Here is a 14588-nt window from a genome sequence, read left to right as displayed (position 1 = left end):
CTGTAGTCCCAGCTACTTGGGAGGCTGAGGTGAGAGGATTGCTTGAGCCAGGGAGGTCGAGGCTGAAGTGAGCCAAGGTGGCTCCACTGTACTCCAGCCTGAGTGACAGAGAGAGACCCTGTCTTTTAAAAAAAAAAAAAAAAAAAAAAAAACAAGGAGAGAGAAGGCATACAGGCGTGCCTGAATGCCAAACCACAGAATCAGGCGCTCTTCTTCTTCTTGAACTTGCCCAGGTCAAATAAATTTGAAAGGCTTTTGGCTTGTTACAAGCTCTTCTAATTACAAAGCCAGCTAATTATTATCTAGAACTTGGCCAATTATCCCACGGGGTCCTGAGCTGGCCACCGTTTATGATCTTGCTCATGTGGAACAGGTTCAACCCTTCTAGGCAGGCCCCATTAGGTCCCAGTAGTAACTTTCCCTCTTTCAGCAGCAAGAGCCATGCCCCAGATGCCTGCCTGGCCAAGCACCTTGAGTAGGTCTCATTTGGAACAAGAGTTTCTTTAGGGCGGTTTCCCTGTCCCTACACTCCCAAGTCTTGAAGGCCAATATAAGTGGATTTTCTGGGACCCAGAGAGTTGAAAGAGACCGAAAGGAAGAGAAGTGCTGTTCAGCTAGCATTTATTTGGAAGTAAAGGTCAAGAGGGAAACCGGCTGAAACTGCCCATAAGCAAAAGACAAAAGAGGCCTTCCGAAGGCAAAAAAAAAAAAAAAAAAAAGCTGAATTCTAGCATCACAATCAAAATTAGTGAGAGGCAGGCCAGGCCTGGTGGCTCACACCTGTAATCCCAGCACTTCGAGAGGCCAAGATGAGAGGATTGCTTGAGCCCAGGAGTTCAAACCACTGCACTCCAGCCTGGGCAGCAGAGCAAGAGTCTGTTTCTTAAAAAAAAAAAAATCATAAAATAAATAAAATAAGTGAGATGAAAAAGGTACAATGACAGCTTCTCCAAAGGGAAGAAGGGAGTTCGTTTCCTTTAGAAAGGTGAATCAAGTCCCACTGGAGATGCTGAGTTTGGCAACAGTGTAGTAGAGGGAACTGGATGAGAGACCTGATTTTGGAAGGAGAAAGGCCTGGCCTGCAGCCCCAGCACTGCCATCACCTGGCGGGGTGACCTGGGGGCAAGCAGTGCAACCTCTGAGCCTGATTCCTCTTCCACAGTAGGGGATGATGAAAGTTCCCACCTTGGACTACAGGGAGGATCAACTGTCAAGTGTGCAAGGTCACTGGCAGGACCCACTCTCTAACCCTGTGCAAATGGACACAAATAGTTGTCTTTCATCTGCTGGCCACCTTCAAGTAAACACTCTCCAAACAAACACCTTCTATCATTTAATCCTCCAGCTTGTGAGGTCTCTGAAAACTCTCTGTATCTATTGACACAAGATTAAGTAAAAAAGACCACTATCCTATACAAATCCTTCTTTAAACTGGTACTTCACATTATTCCAGGCACAGAGCTGACATTCCCAAATACCCCTTTGAAAACTCCACCTGTGGCTCCTTCAGACACTCAAACTCAACATATTCCTCACCAAAAACGAATTTTCCTCCCCTGAATTGTTCCTCTTTCTCCTCTGTTTCGTGTTGGTCCAAAGGAACATTCTAGAAGCTGTTGGCATTACTTCTTGTTTAGAACCATTTAGGTGCTGGAAACCTTCCCCCAAATCAAAACTGTCTTATTGGTAGTGCACGGTGGCTCATGCCTGTAATCCCAGCACTTTGGGAGGCCAAGGCAGGTGGATCACCTAAGGTCAGGAGTTCAAGACCAGCCTGGCCAACATGATGAAATCCCGTCTCTACTAAAAGCACAAAAATTAGCCAGTCATGGTTGCAGGCACCTGTACTCAGCTACTCAGGAGGGTGAGGCAGGAGAATCGTTTGAACCCAGGAGGCAGAGGTTGCAGTGAGCCAAGATTGCACCATTGCACTCCAGCCTGGGCGACAAGAGCGAGACTCTGTCTCAAAACAAAAACAAAAACAAAAACTGTTTTATCTTCAGACAGGCAGGCACATAACACCTCTCCCAACCTCTTGCTCAAAACCTCCATTGGGACAGTGGAAACTGACTGTCTCTAAACGCTGATGTGCAAATGGATCACAGTCTTTGTGGAAGGCAATATCTACCAAAATTACAAATGCACATACCTGGGCCCAGCAGGCTCACCCGTGGAAATTCATCTTCCAGATACACCAGAATGTGTAGAAAAAATGTATATCCCAGGTTACTCTCTGAAATACTGTCTCCTAAAAGATAGGACACTACCCAGTGTCTGTCTATCAGGGACTGGCTAAATAACCTATGGTGCATCCATACTACGTAGCTATAAAAAGAAAATAAAAGAACGTACCCCATAAATATACACACCAACTTTGTACCCACAGAAATTAAAATTAAACATTTTAAAATGGCCGGACACAGTGGCTCACGCCTCTAATCCCAGCACTTTGGGAGGTCAAGGCGGGCAGATCACCTGAGGTCAGGATATCAGCCTGATGAACACGGAGAAACCCTGTCTCTACCAAAGAAACAAAGTTAGCCAGGTGTGGTGGCGCATGCCTGTAATCCTAGCTACTCTGGAGGCTGAAGCAGGATAATCACTTGAACCTGGGAGGCAGAGGTTGCGGTGAGCCAAGATCATGCCATGACACTCCAGCCTGGGCAATGAGAGCGAAACTCTGTCTCAAAAAAAATAAAAATAAAAATAAGTAAATAATTAAAAAAAAATTTTTTTTTAATTAAAAAAAATAACAATGGGCCGGGCATGGTGGCTCACACCTGTAATCCTAGCACTTTGGGAGGCCGAGGCAGGTGGATTGCTTGAGCCCAGGAGTTTGACACCAGCCTGGCCAACATGGTGAAACCTCATCTTTACTAAAAATACAAAAATTAGCCAGGTGTGGTGGCATGCGTCTGTAGTCTCAGCTACTCGGGAGACTGAGGTATGAGAATCACTTGAACCAGGGAGGCGGAGACTGAGCAAGCTGAGATTGCGCCTCTGCACTCTAGCCTGGACAATAGAGCAAGACTTGGTCTAAGGAAGATATGTGTGGAGAGAGAGAGAGAGAGAGAACATACAGATATATTGTTGGGAGAAAAACAAGGTACAGAGCAGTGCTATCATATACTATGCTTTGTGTAAAAAGATCATATGTTAGGAATTTACACTGGCATAAAGAAACAAGACTATGTTTATATTTCCATAAGGAAACACTGAAAAGGATACACAAGAGACTAATGAAATCGGTTCCCTGTGCCCTGGGAAAGAACTGGGTGAAGCGTGGATTGGGGTGGGAAGGAGACTTCGTTGTCTGCCATATAGATATATATACAAACTTTTTCATATATATATGAAGATGTATATTTAAACTTATTTTTTAACCGAGTGAATAATTTGCCTATGAAAAGCCCAGAAAGAGAAAACCCTCCATGACCCACGGCCCAAGGCCCAGAGGTAACCTGGCCCACCTGCCTCTGCAGCCTCATCCTGGGACCCTCTCCTCCCTCCTCCTCCCGTGTCCAGGAAGGCACAGCTCCAGCCTTCTGCCTCCATGACCCTGCCACACCTTTGGGTACCCCACTTCCTCCTCCTGGAGTGCCCTTTCCCTTTCCTTGCATGGAAGATGCCCTCTTACTCATCAAGGCCCAGCAGGTGAAGCTGACCACTCCTGGCATCCTCTGAACACATTCTCACTCCAGTGGCATTCTTGGAGCCTACTAGAATTACCCGCTGAGAGGTCTGTCTTGGAGCTTTTCTGGAATCTCCCTGAGCATAGCGGGTGAGTCTTAGGCCTGGGTGCACTGGCTACTTCTCTGGGTCCCCCACTCCCACACCCATCCACTCCACTTTGGTGGGTTTTTTTTTTTTTTTTTTTTGAGATGGGGTCTCGCTCTGTCACCCAGGCTAGAGTGCAATGTCACAATCTCCACTCACTGCAACCTCCGCCTCCCAGGTTCAAGTGATTCTCCTGCCTCAGCCTCCCAAGTAGCTGGGATTACAGGCATACACCATCACACTCAGCTAGCTTTTTTTATATTTAGTAGAAATGGGGTTTCACCATATTGGCCAGGATGGTCTTAAACTCCTGACCTCAAGTGATCCTCCCACCTTGGCCTCCCAAAGTTCTAGGATTACAGGCATGAGCCACTGCACCCAGCCTCCCATCCACCCCTCTTTGCATCCATAGAGTTCTCAATCCTGGGCATTGCAAAAGCACCAGTCTATCCCTCCCTGATCAAGGGTGTGCCCTGGGATCCCTGGCCTTGGGCTGGACAACCAGGTCCCACATCCTGTCTGGGGTATTTACTCATCGAACATCTAGTCCCTGGGATTGTCCGGGGAAATGCATTGAGTGGCAGCAGATATCTGAGGAGCTTGCTTATTTATTTAATTTATTTAGAGACGGAGTCTTGCTCTGTCACCCAGGCTAGGGTGCAGTGGCACAATCTCGGCTCACTGCATCCTCCGCCTCCCGTGTTCAAGCAATTCTTCTGCCTCAGCCTCCCAAGTAGCAGGGATTACAGGCGCATGCCACCACGCCCAGCTGAATTTTTGTATTTTTAGTAGAGATGGGGTTTCACGATGTTGGTCAAGCTAGTCTCGAACTCCTGACCTTGCGATCTGCCCGCCTCGGCCTCCCAAAGTGCAGATTACAGGCATAAGCCACCGCGCCCGGCCTGAGGAGCTTTTAAAAATGTCAAGTTCAAGGCTGGATGTGGTGGCTCACGCATGCAATCCCAGCACTTTGGGAGGTCGAGGCAGGCAGATCACTTGAGGTCAGGAGCTTGAGACCAGACTGGCCAACATGGTGAAACCCTGTCTCTACAAAAATACAAAAAAATTAGCCAGGCGTGGTGGTGCATGCCTGTAATCCCAGCTACTTGGGTGGCTGAGGCACGAGAATTGCTTGAACCCAGGAGGCGGAAGTTGCAGTGAGCTGAGATCGTGTCATTGCACTACAGCCTGGGTGACAGAGCAAGACTTCATCCCAAAAAATAAATAAATAAGTAAATGTCAAGTTCAGATCTCCACCCTTGGAGACTGACTCTCAGGGAATCTGCAAGAGAGCAAGTCTGCATGAAGTGCCCCAAATGATTTGATTTTTAGCCACAAGGATCTCAGGGGCTGGGACAGAGCATTTTTGGCAGCGGGAGAACAGACAGGTATTCTTAGGCATGTGCATCATGAAATATATATATATATATATATATATACACACACATATATATACACATATATATACACACACATATATACACATATATACACATATATACACATATATACACACATATATACACATATATACACACATATACACACATATATACACATATATACACACATATATACACACATATATACACATATATACACATATATACACACATATATATACACATATATACACACATATATATACACACACATATATATACACACACATATATATACACACACACACATATATATATATATATATTTTTTTTTTTTTTTTTTGAGACAAGATCTCTATCACCCAAGCTGGAGTGCCGTGGTGCAATCATGGCTTACTGCAGCCTTGACCTCCCGGGCTTCAAGCAATCTCCCCACCTCAGCCCCCTGAATAGTTGGGACTACATACACATGCCACCACGCCCAGCAAATTTTTGCATTTTTTTGATGCTAGGACCACAGGTGCACGCCACCATGCCTGGCTAATTTCTTTTTTTAATCTTTGTAGAGATGGGGGTCTCGCCATGTTGCCCAGGCTGGTCTCAAACTCCTGGGCTCAAGTAATCCTGTGGCCTTGGCCTCCCAAACCACTGGGATTATAGGTGTGAGCCACAGCATCTATCTGGCCTGAAATACTTTTAAAAGCCAAGCAGAAGCTGACAAGTTCAAGATCATCCTGACTCCCCCGGCCCTAGCTGCGCCTTGCCCCACTCCTCCCACCCCCATTCTACACAACCTCCACGAACAGGTCCCCTTTCCTAAGCCACAACAAACCCATTCCAGTCCACCCTGAGCACCCTGCACAGTGGCGAGCAAGAAAACGCCAGTTTCTTCCTAACAAAGGCACTAGGCTTAGTCACTGTTTGCAGTGCACTGTTTGCTTAACACAGAAGCAGGCAGGGTGAAGAAACTGGTTTGGCTGGTTTGCTGGGTGAGAGGGAGCGCAGGGGATCTTTTGAACCAAACATAAAACATGGGAGACTTTCAAACAGACAGTACCAAGTCCTCCTGGGGCTCTAATATTTCATATTCACTGAACGCTTGACATACCATACTATGATGTCTCCGTGCTATTATGCTCATTTTACAGAGAGGGAAACTAAGTCCTTGGCTGACATCCCTAGGCTGGGAAAGGACACTGACTGGATTGAAATCTAGGCAGTCTGATTCAAGAACCTTCTGAATTTGGGGAAGATGCCACCCAAATCTTGAGCAGAAGTGGAGGACTGGAGGCAGGTAAGAGGAAGGAAGGAGGAAGATGAAAAGTGCAGAAAGGGAGGAGGCCTAAGCCCGCCCCCTCCCTTCCCCCCGCACCGCCCCAGCCGCTAAAGTAACAAGAACAAGCTGGGACACTGGAATCCCTGGCTGAGGGAAACTTACATTAACAAAGAGGAAGAGAGAGAGAAAGAGAGAGAGATGGCTAGAGATGGGGCTAGAGAGAGAAAGAGTGAGCATGCACCACAGATTTCTTTTTATTTGACCAAAGGTGGAAAACACTTAAAAATGACTATATGCCCTCTCATTTCCAGACTCAGGTTTGAGGTCTCCCTCCCTGCCCTCTACAGCCGTTCAGAGGGAAGCTATGAACACAGTATCCCCAGCACACACAGAGCATGATGGAAGGTTCTAACCGACCAAATTCTTCCCTGCCCATTTACAATCAACCTTAAGGGCTGGACCAAGTCCATAGAGTTTGAGAGGGAAAAACATTGGCCAAGATAGTGATTTATTCATGTGTTCATTCATTTGCTCAAAATAACATTGAGAGTTTACTGTGTCCCTAAGAAATATCAACCACTGTTGAAATTATTCTCTCTACTTTCTCTCTTTACATTCCTGCCCATTGGCATGTATGTTCCGTCCAATCTGCCGTAACCTCAGGGTCTAGCCCGGTGCTAACACACAACAGGCACTCACTTTTGTGAACTAAATGAATGTGCATACTGAATTCTCATAATAGATCAATAAGTATTACCACCCCATTTTACAGGTGGGGAAACTGAGGCTCATAGAAGTAAAGTGACTTATTCAAAGTCAAATAGCTAGTGGCTAAAATTCAAACCTGGTTTCCCGTACTTCCTCGCTGAAGGATCCTAAACAGCCACTGCTGAACGATTTCATTCTCCTTTTTGAAAGCCTTGTGCCCTCAAAGGAGATAGAGCTGAGGCAGGATAGAAACCCAGGAAGGGGCCCGGCTCGGTAGCTCATGCCTGTAATCCCAGCCCTTTGGGAGGCTGAAGCAGGTAGACCACTTTGAGCTCAGGAGTTCAAGACCAGCCTGACAACATGGTGAAACCCCAAATCTACTAAAAACACAAAAATTAGCCGGTCGTGCTTGTGCGTGCCTATAATCCCAGCTACTCAGGAGGCTGAGGCTGGAGAATCGCTTGAACATGGGAGGCGGGGGTTGCAGTGAGCTGAGATCCCACCTCTCTACACTCCAGCCTGAGCGACAGAGTGACACTCGAAAGAAAGAAAGAAAGGAAAGAAGGAAAGGAGGAAAGAAGGAAAGAAAGAAAGGAAAGAAAGAAGAAAGAAAGAAAAGAAAGAAAAGAAAGAAAGAAAGGAAAGAAAGAGAAAGAAAGAAAGAAAGAAAGAAAGAGAAAGAAAGAAAGAAAGAAAGAAAGAAAGAAAGAAAGAAAGAAAGAAAGAAAGAAAGAAAGAAAGAAAAGAAAAGAAAGAAAGAAAGAAAGAAAGAAAGAAAGAAAGAAAGAAAGAAAGAAAGAAAGAAAGAAAGAAAGAAAGAAAGAAGGAAAGAAACCCAGCAAGGATTGGATTGGGACAGGTGCCTCTTGGGGATTTTAGGGTTTGGGCAGCTTCTGGGAGATATGAGAGCTTCAGCCTTTGGCGTATCTGGGGCTACCTTGGAAGGGAATGTGTAACAGACACAAGGTGAGCATATTGGAAGAAAAGCCTCACCCAATAAAAAGCCCTGGAGAGCAAATAGGGATTTCCATAACCACCTGGCAGAGAGGGGCAGGCAGGGTCCCACTGGGAGGAAGCAGCAGCCAGCCTTCCTTACATGGCCTTGCCGGGGCCCAGGACTTTCCACCTCCGCACCTCCGGAGACACAAAGGCAAGGCCAGGAGGGCGGCCCACTGGTCTCCTTTCCCAGTAAGCTCAGATCAACCTTTGTCACAGACATGAGTAATTGGGGAAGTGACTCTTATGAGTTTGAGGGGTAGGGGGTGGGGATCTGATGATGTAAGGTGATCCCAAAGCTGTTTCTGGGTTTGCTTTTTAAAAGTCTAATTGTATTAGGGAGGCTGCATACTGTTTTCTGAACCTTTCAGCACATCCTTCAGAAAGGAGGGGAAATGGCCAGGCACGGTGGCTCATGCCTGTAATCCCAGCCCTTTGGAAGGCCAAGGTGGGCGGATCACCTGAGGCCAGGAGTTTGCCCAGCCTGGGCAACAAGAGCAAAACTCCAGATTGTAGACCAGCATAACCAACATGGTGAAACCCTGTCTGTACTAAAAATACAAAAATTAGTCAGGCATGGAGGCACACACCTGTAGTCCCACCTACTCAGGAGGCTGAGGCAGGAGAATCGCTGGAACCCGGGAGGCAGAGGTTGCAGTGAGCCGAGATCACGTCACTGCACTCCAGTCTGGGCAACAGAGCGAGACTCCGTCTCAAAAAAAAAAAAAAAAAGAGGGGAAATGGGTGTATTTAATCCACAAAGTTTGGGTGCCTGTGAACTAGGTCAACCCCTCAAGCAGCCAAACCTCAACACTGAAATATAGGCCCTGTGTTTCCAAGGCCAGATTGCAGAGCGAGCAAAGGAAGAAAACAATCACTGGGAAAGCCTGCCAGCTTTTCTTTTTTCCGCGCCTGAGTCAACTTACAGCTGTGGTTACTAGGCTAATACTTCAGAGATCCCAAACTGTCTAATAGCCTGGGTTTCTCAAACAGGTGTGTGCTATGAAGAAGGAAAATAAGCAGCAACTCTAAAGGACTGGTTTATTAGCCAGGCATGGTGGCTCACACATGTAATCCCAACACTTTGGGAGGCCGAGGCAGGCGGATTCACCTGAGGTCAGGAGTTCGAGACCAGCCTGACCAATATGATGAAATCCTGTCTCTACTAAAAATACAAAGGCATGGTGGCATGTGCCTGTAATCCCAGCTGCTCAGGAGGCTGAGACAGGAGAATTGCTTGAACTGAGGAGGCAGAGGTTGCAGTGAGCCGAGATCGCACCTCTGCACTCCAGGCTGGGCAGCAAGAGCAAAACTCCGTCTCAAAACAAAAACTGGTTTATTACAGTTGAGTTTGGTTTTCTGTTTTTTTTTTTAAAAAGGTCTTCATTCTAGAAGCTGGAGAGAAACCAATGGAATAAATACAAGGTTGAGATCATGGAGTCAGCCACGGCATGGGGCAGAGGAATGACAAACTCTCCAAAGTCCCCTGAGTTAAGACCCTACAGCTACCTGTGCACAAAAAGTGACAGGTTTCAAATTTCAAAATTTCCGTGGAGTAAATTCTCCATGAAGCCAATGTCTAAACCTGGTGCCAATGTTACATCCATCCCTTCACTTCTCTGCACTGTCCAAAGAGAGCCAGGCCACATCCCAAGTCCTAGCGGCCTTTTAAAATCACAAGCCAGTTCCTCAGATCGAACGTGTGATTTTACCAGAAGGGCACTTCCATCCTGGGGCGATTCCACATTGGACTGGTACAAGGAGACCCCACAGTCCAAAAAAGCCAAAACAAATATTAAATGTCAGGAAATCTGTTGTGTGGGGGTGGGGGTCTGTGGACATAAAGGGAACTGAAACCCACCACACCAGAGGCCTGCGGATTCTGTGTGGAGGCTGCCTCTTCCCACTAAACCACCAGCCCCAGGATCCCCCGCCACCTCCCCCCCGGTCTGACCCATCTCCGTCATCACCACCCCCTCTCGGGGGTCCCACCCTATCAACACCTCCATTCTCAGCTTACTTCACGTTGGACACTAATTCCCCAAACACCTTTTTTCTTTGTTTTTGTTTGTTCAGGTTATTGAGGTAAAAAACAAGGAGAAAAAGGAAAAGACCAACTGTGGATACTTCAGATTACAGAATTGTTTTATGCCTCAGTTCCCCCACTTGCAAAGTAGGAAGAATAACAGTGCCCACCCTCCCAGTGTTCTAGTGAAGACTAAATGAGGTGAAATATGTGAAGCACTTGCCCCAGAGTCTGAGGCAAAAGTGAATACGTGTCACTATTAATTATTAACATATTAGTGTTAATATGTAATAATATTATTGGTCAGACACAGGAGCTTAGAGGGGAGAAGTAAAAACCAGACCAACCCACCCTTGGTGCTACCAAATATCTTGGTGCAGGAAAACAAAGTCACCAGCCTTAGCACTGGGATACCCCAGACGCACACTCAGATACAAGCTTGTTTCTAGCCCCTGCCTTGCTCTCCAAGACTGGATCAAGTTTGCCTCCCCCGAGAAGCCACTCCTCAATGCTCACTGACATCAAAATATCCAATCCCCAGCACTCTGGGAGGCCAAGGCGGGTGAATCACTTGAGCCCAGGAGTTAGAGATAACTTCTGATCCAATAGAAAGCTCTAGAGCACACAGAGCAAATACACTTCATCAGTCGAGCTGTAGTTTCTCTGTAAAAAACTTCGAACGACTTCCAAAGTTCAAAAAAAAAATATAAAGACAACAGCATGATTGCTAAAGATTCATGTGGTCAAAGACTGGAAGAATGACACAGTGGAGGTGTTCCCTCAGGGGAATTGTGGGTGATTTCTCTTAAAAAAAAAAAAAAAAAAAAAAAAAGTCTTTTATTGTGATACCCAATCAACTAAAATCATGAGAGAGGAGAAAGTGGTTTGATATAAAGGAAGCACTTGGGATTCAGTGAAACCGGAAGAGAAACTAGCCCCTTCCCTTGCTCCCTGGACAACAGTCAAATGCAACAAAGCAAACTCTAGATTATCACAACGATAAGGCCTAGAAGTACATTGGGTGTATGCATTTTCATCCTGAGTCAGAACTACCATGCTTTTTTTTTAAAAAAGATCATTATTCCTGGCCAGGCGTGCTGGCTCATGCCTGTAATCCCAGCACTTTGGGAGATTGAGGCAGGTGGGTCACCTGAGGTCAGGAGTTTGAGACCAGCCTGGCCAACATGGTGAAACCCCTTCTCTGCTAAAACTACAAAAAATTAGCTGGGCATGGTGGTGGGCACCTGTAATCCCAGCTACTCAGGAGGCTGAGGGAGGAGAATCACTTGAACCTGGCAGCCAGAGGTGGCAGTGAGCCGAGATCACGCCATTACACTCCAGCCTGGGCGACAAGTGTAAAACTCCATCTCAAAAAAAAAAAAAAAAAAAAATCATTATTCCTTGGGGGAAACAGTACCTGTATCAAGATGTTTTGGTCCAGGCACAGTGTCTCAGGCCTGCAATCCCAGCACTTTGGGAGGCTGAGACAGAAGGATCCTTTGAGCCCAAGAGTTCGACACCAGCGTGGGCAACATGGAGAGACTCCTGTCTCTAAAAAAAATTTATTTTATTTTTATGTATTTTTTGAGACAGAGTCTTGCTCTGTCACCCAGGCTGCAGTGCGGTGGCACTATCTCAGCTCACTGCAACCTCCACCTCCTGGGTTTAAGCAATTCTCCTGCCTCAGACTCCTGAGTAGCTAGGATTACAGGCACACGCCACCATGCCCGGTTAATTTTTATATTTTTATTTAGTAGAGATGTGGTTTCACCATGTTGGCCAGGCTGGTCTCAAACTCCTGACCTTGTGATTCGCCCACCTTGGCCTCCCAAAGTGCTGGGATTACAGGCTTGAGCCACTGTGCCCAGCCTAAAAAAAAAGTTAACATTATCCAGGTGTGGTGGCACATGCCCATGATAACCAGCTACTAGGGAGGCTGAGATGGGAAGGATCACTTGAGCCCAGAGGATGGAGGCTGCAATAAGCTACGATTGTGCCACTGCACTCCAGCTTGGGCAACAGAGCAAGACCCTGTCTTTAAAAAAAAAAAAAGAAAAGCTTTTATATCTATAAACAAAAGCCACAGTCCAGTAACCAAGAGAGGGCTGCTCTTCAGTCATCCCAGAGATGGTGCTTAATGGGGCCTGGGAGTCAGATCCCAGTTCAGATATCTGCTCTGCTGACCCTGAGCAAGTATATGTCACCCTCTTAGCCTCGATTTGCTCAACTGTAAAACTGGAATACTCCTGCCAGTCCTTCCCACCCACCAGGTTTTTGCAGTCTGAAATGAGAGACTGTCTCTACAGTGCTGAGGGCAATAAGAGAAATACGAAGGCTTCTAGTAAGTGCCCTCAACCTCCGCTTCTTTATAACATAGTTAACAACCAGGCAGGGTCACCCCCTCCACCAAAGTGTTCAGTCATAAACGTTTGGATCCCCAAATCTGCGTAAATTCCAAGGCGTGTCGTTTGAGCCAAGGAGGGAGCTTGCCCATTGCAACCCAGGGGTGTGGGAGTGCAATTTCTCGGCCCCTTTCCAACCCCTCCCTACTCCGCCCAGGGACACCGGCAGCGCGCCCTCACCTCTGCCCAGGACGCGGCCTCTCTCCAGGTGGCGCCGGGGCACCGTGAACGTGTAGCTCTCGGCGTCAAAGCCGGGGTGGCAGGGCTCCGGCTCCTGGCAGAGCCAAGAGGAGACCTGGGGTGGGGGAAAGGTAGATGGAACCGGGTGACTCGGAGGGTTCCCTCCTGCTCACCGAAACCAACAGCGCCGCCCCTCCCTCGCTCCCGGCGTCGGGATTGGGGAAGGACCCCAGCCCGCAACCCCGGGACGGGCGGGCAGCGACGTCACCCTCCCCCACCCCGAAACCTACGGCCGCCGAGCCCCCAGGAACTCCCGGGAGGGGGCCGCCGAGTCACCCCCTCGAGACCTAGCCCACCGTTCCTTTCAGTCTCCTTTCTCATTTTATTGGAGATGTCTTTATTCTCCCCGACCCCACTTTCCTTAGACCGGGAATGCACCACTCCTCAGAGCGAGGGGCGCTCCCACCTCCTCCGACCCCACTTTCTTATCCCCGGGAACCCCACTCCTATTTACGACCTTTCTTGGCATGGCAGGTGCCTTTATTTCTACAGATGCCCCTCTCCTTCCCTCGAGGATCGTCCCCATGACTCTTGGTTTCCCCTCGACTTGCACCGGGGTTCCCCTTCTCCACACCCCACCCCCTACACACCGCTTCACGCCCCCACCGCCCGCCCGAGCCCACCCCGCGGACTCCGCGGCCAGACGCCCCGCCTCGGTCTGCGCTGGAGGGGGCAGCAAAGCCGCGCTCGCCCCTCACCACCCACGCCCCACTCCCATCACTGGGGGGTCCGGAGCGCGCGAGGCTTCCAGGCCGCTCTGCTCCTCGGGACCCGAACTTTCTTGGAAGAAGGGAAGCGGTGACGACGGGAGAGGAAGGGGCGCAGGGCGGGGGCGCGGGGCTGGGGCGCGGAGCGTGAGGCCCGAATGCGTCCCTCGCAAGTCAGGGGATCCGAGGTACCTGCAGCAGCAGCAGCAGCGCCGAGAGACTGCGGCTCCAAGGGCCCATGGCTGGCCGGGGACGCCGAGCGAGGGCAGGCGCCGGGTGAGGTCGGGTCGGGCCGGGCTGGACCGGGCTGGAGTCTGAACTGACTTCCGCAAGCTCACAGGTGCTTTGCAGTTCCGACGCCACTGAGAGCGGGTGAGCGGCTGCCGCCAGGTGAGCCCCGGAGGCACCGCCCCCCGTACCGCTGATTGGCTGAGGGTTCACCTGCCGGCCACAGCCAATCAGCGGCGCGGACCCCTCCCCAGGGCGGAGCTGACGGCCCGCCCACCCGGCCTCGCATAGACCCGGTGACCCTCTAGCCTGGAGTTGCTAGGGTCTAGGTGGGTTATGGGACCTGCACTGTTCTGATTCCACTGGGTTCGAATCCCAGCCCCGCCGGTGGCTCACTAAGACCTGGGATTAGAAAGGGCTTTTACACTTGGCTGAGTTCTTTTGTTTTTTGGGTTTTTTTGTTTGTTTGTTTTGGAGATGGGGTCTCACTCTTTCACCCAAGCTGGAGTGCAGTGGTGCGATCACAGCTCACTGTAGCCTCGAACTCCTGGGCTCAAGCGGTCCTCTGGCCCCAGCCTCTCTAGTAGCTGGGAGTACAGGTGCACACCACCACGCGAGGCTAATTTTTTTTCTTTTGTCTTTTTGTAGAGAGATGAGTCTGGGCAGACAGGGGCAGTGGGGGCGCTGTGTCTCCCTGTACTGCCCAGCCTGGTCTCGAACTCCTGGGCTGAAGCGATCCTCCTGCCTTGGCCTCCCAAAGTGCTGGGATTACAGGTATGACCCATGAGCCACTGAGCTAGCAGCCTAATTTTTTGTTTGTTTGTTTTGTTTGTACTTTTTGAGACG

The 14588-nt window shown here is 48.8% G+C and overlaps 1 protein-coding gene across 1 annotated transcript in view; it reads right to left on the bottom strand.

The window, feature by feature from the left end:
* Positions 1–13878, bottom strand: part of CDH1 (cadherin 1) — a 100569-nt gene extending 86691 nt beyond the window's left edge. The window contains 2 exon segments of the mRNA NM_001133902.1: positions 12748–12862; positions 13707–13878. Coding sequence (NP_001127374.1) covers positions 12748–12862; positions 13707–13754 — 163 coding nt within the window. The 5' untranslated portion in view covers positions 13755–13878.
* Between the last annotated feature and the right edge of the window lie 710 nt (positions 13879–14588).

Source organism: Pongo abelii, chromosome 18 (genome assembly GCF_028885655.2).
Source record: "Pongo abelii isolate AG06213 chromosome 18, NHGRI_mPonAbe1-v2.0_pri, whole genome shotgun sequence".
NCBI lineage: Eukaryota > Metazoa > Chordata > Mammalia > Primates > Hominidae > Pongo > Pongo abelii.
Note: the sequence above shows the minus strand (reverse complement) of the source record. Positions and strands in the feature narration are given on the sequence as shown.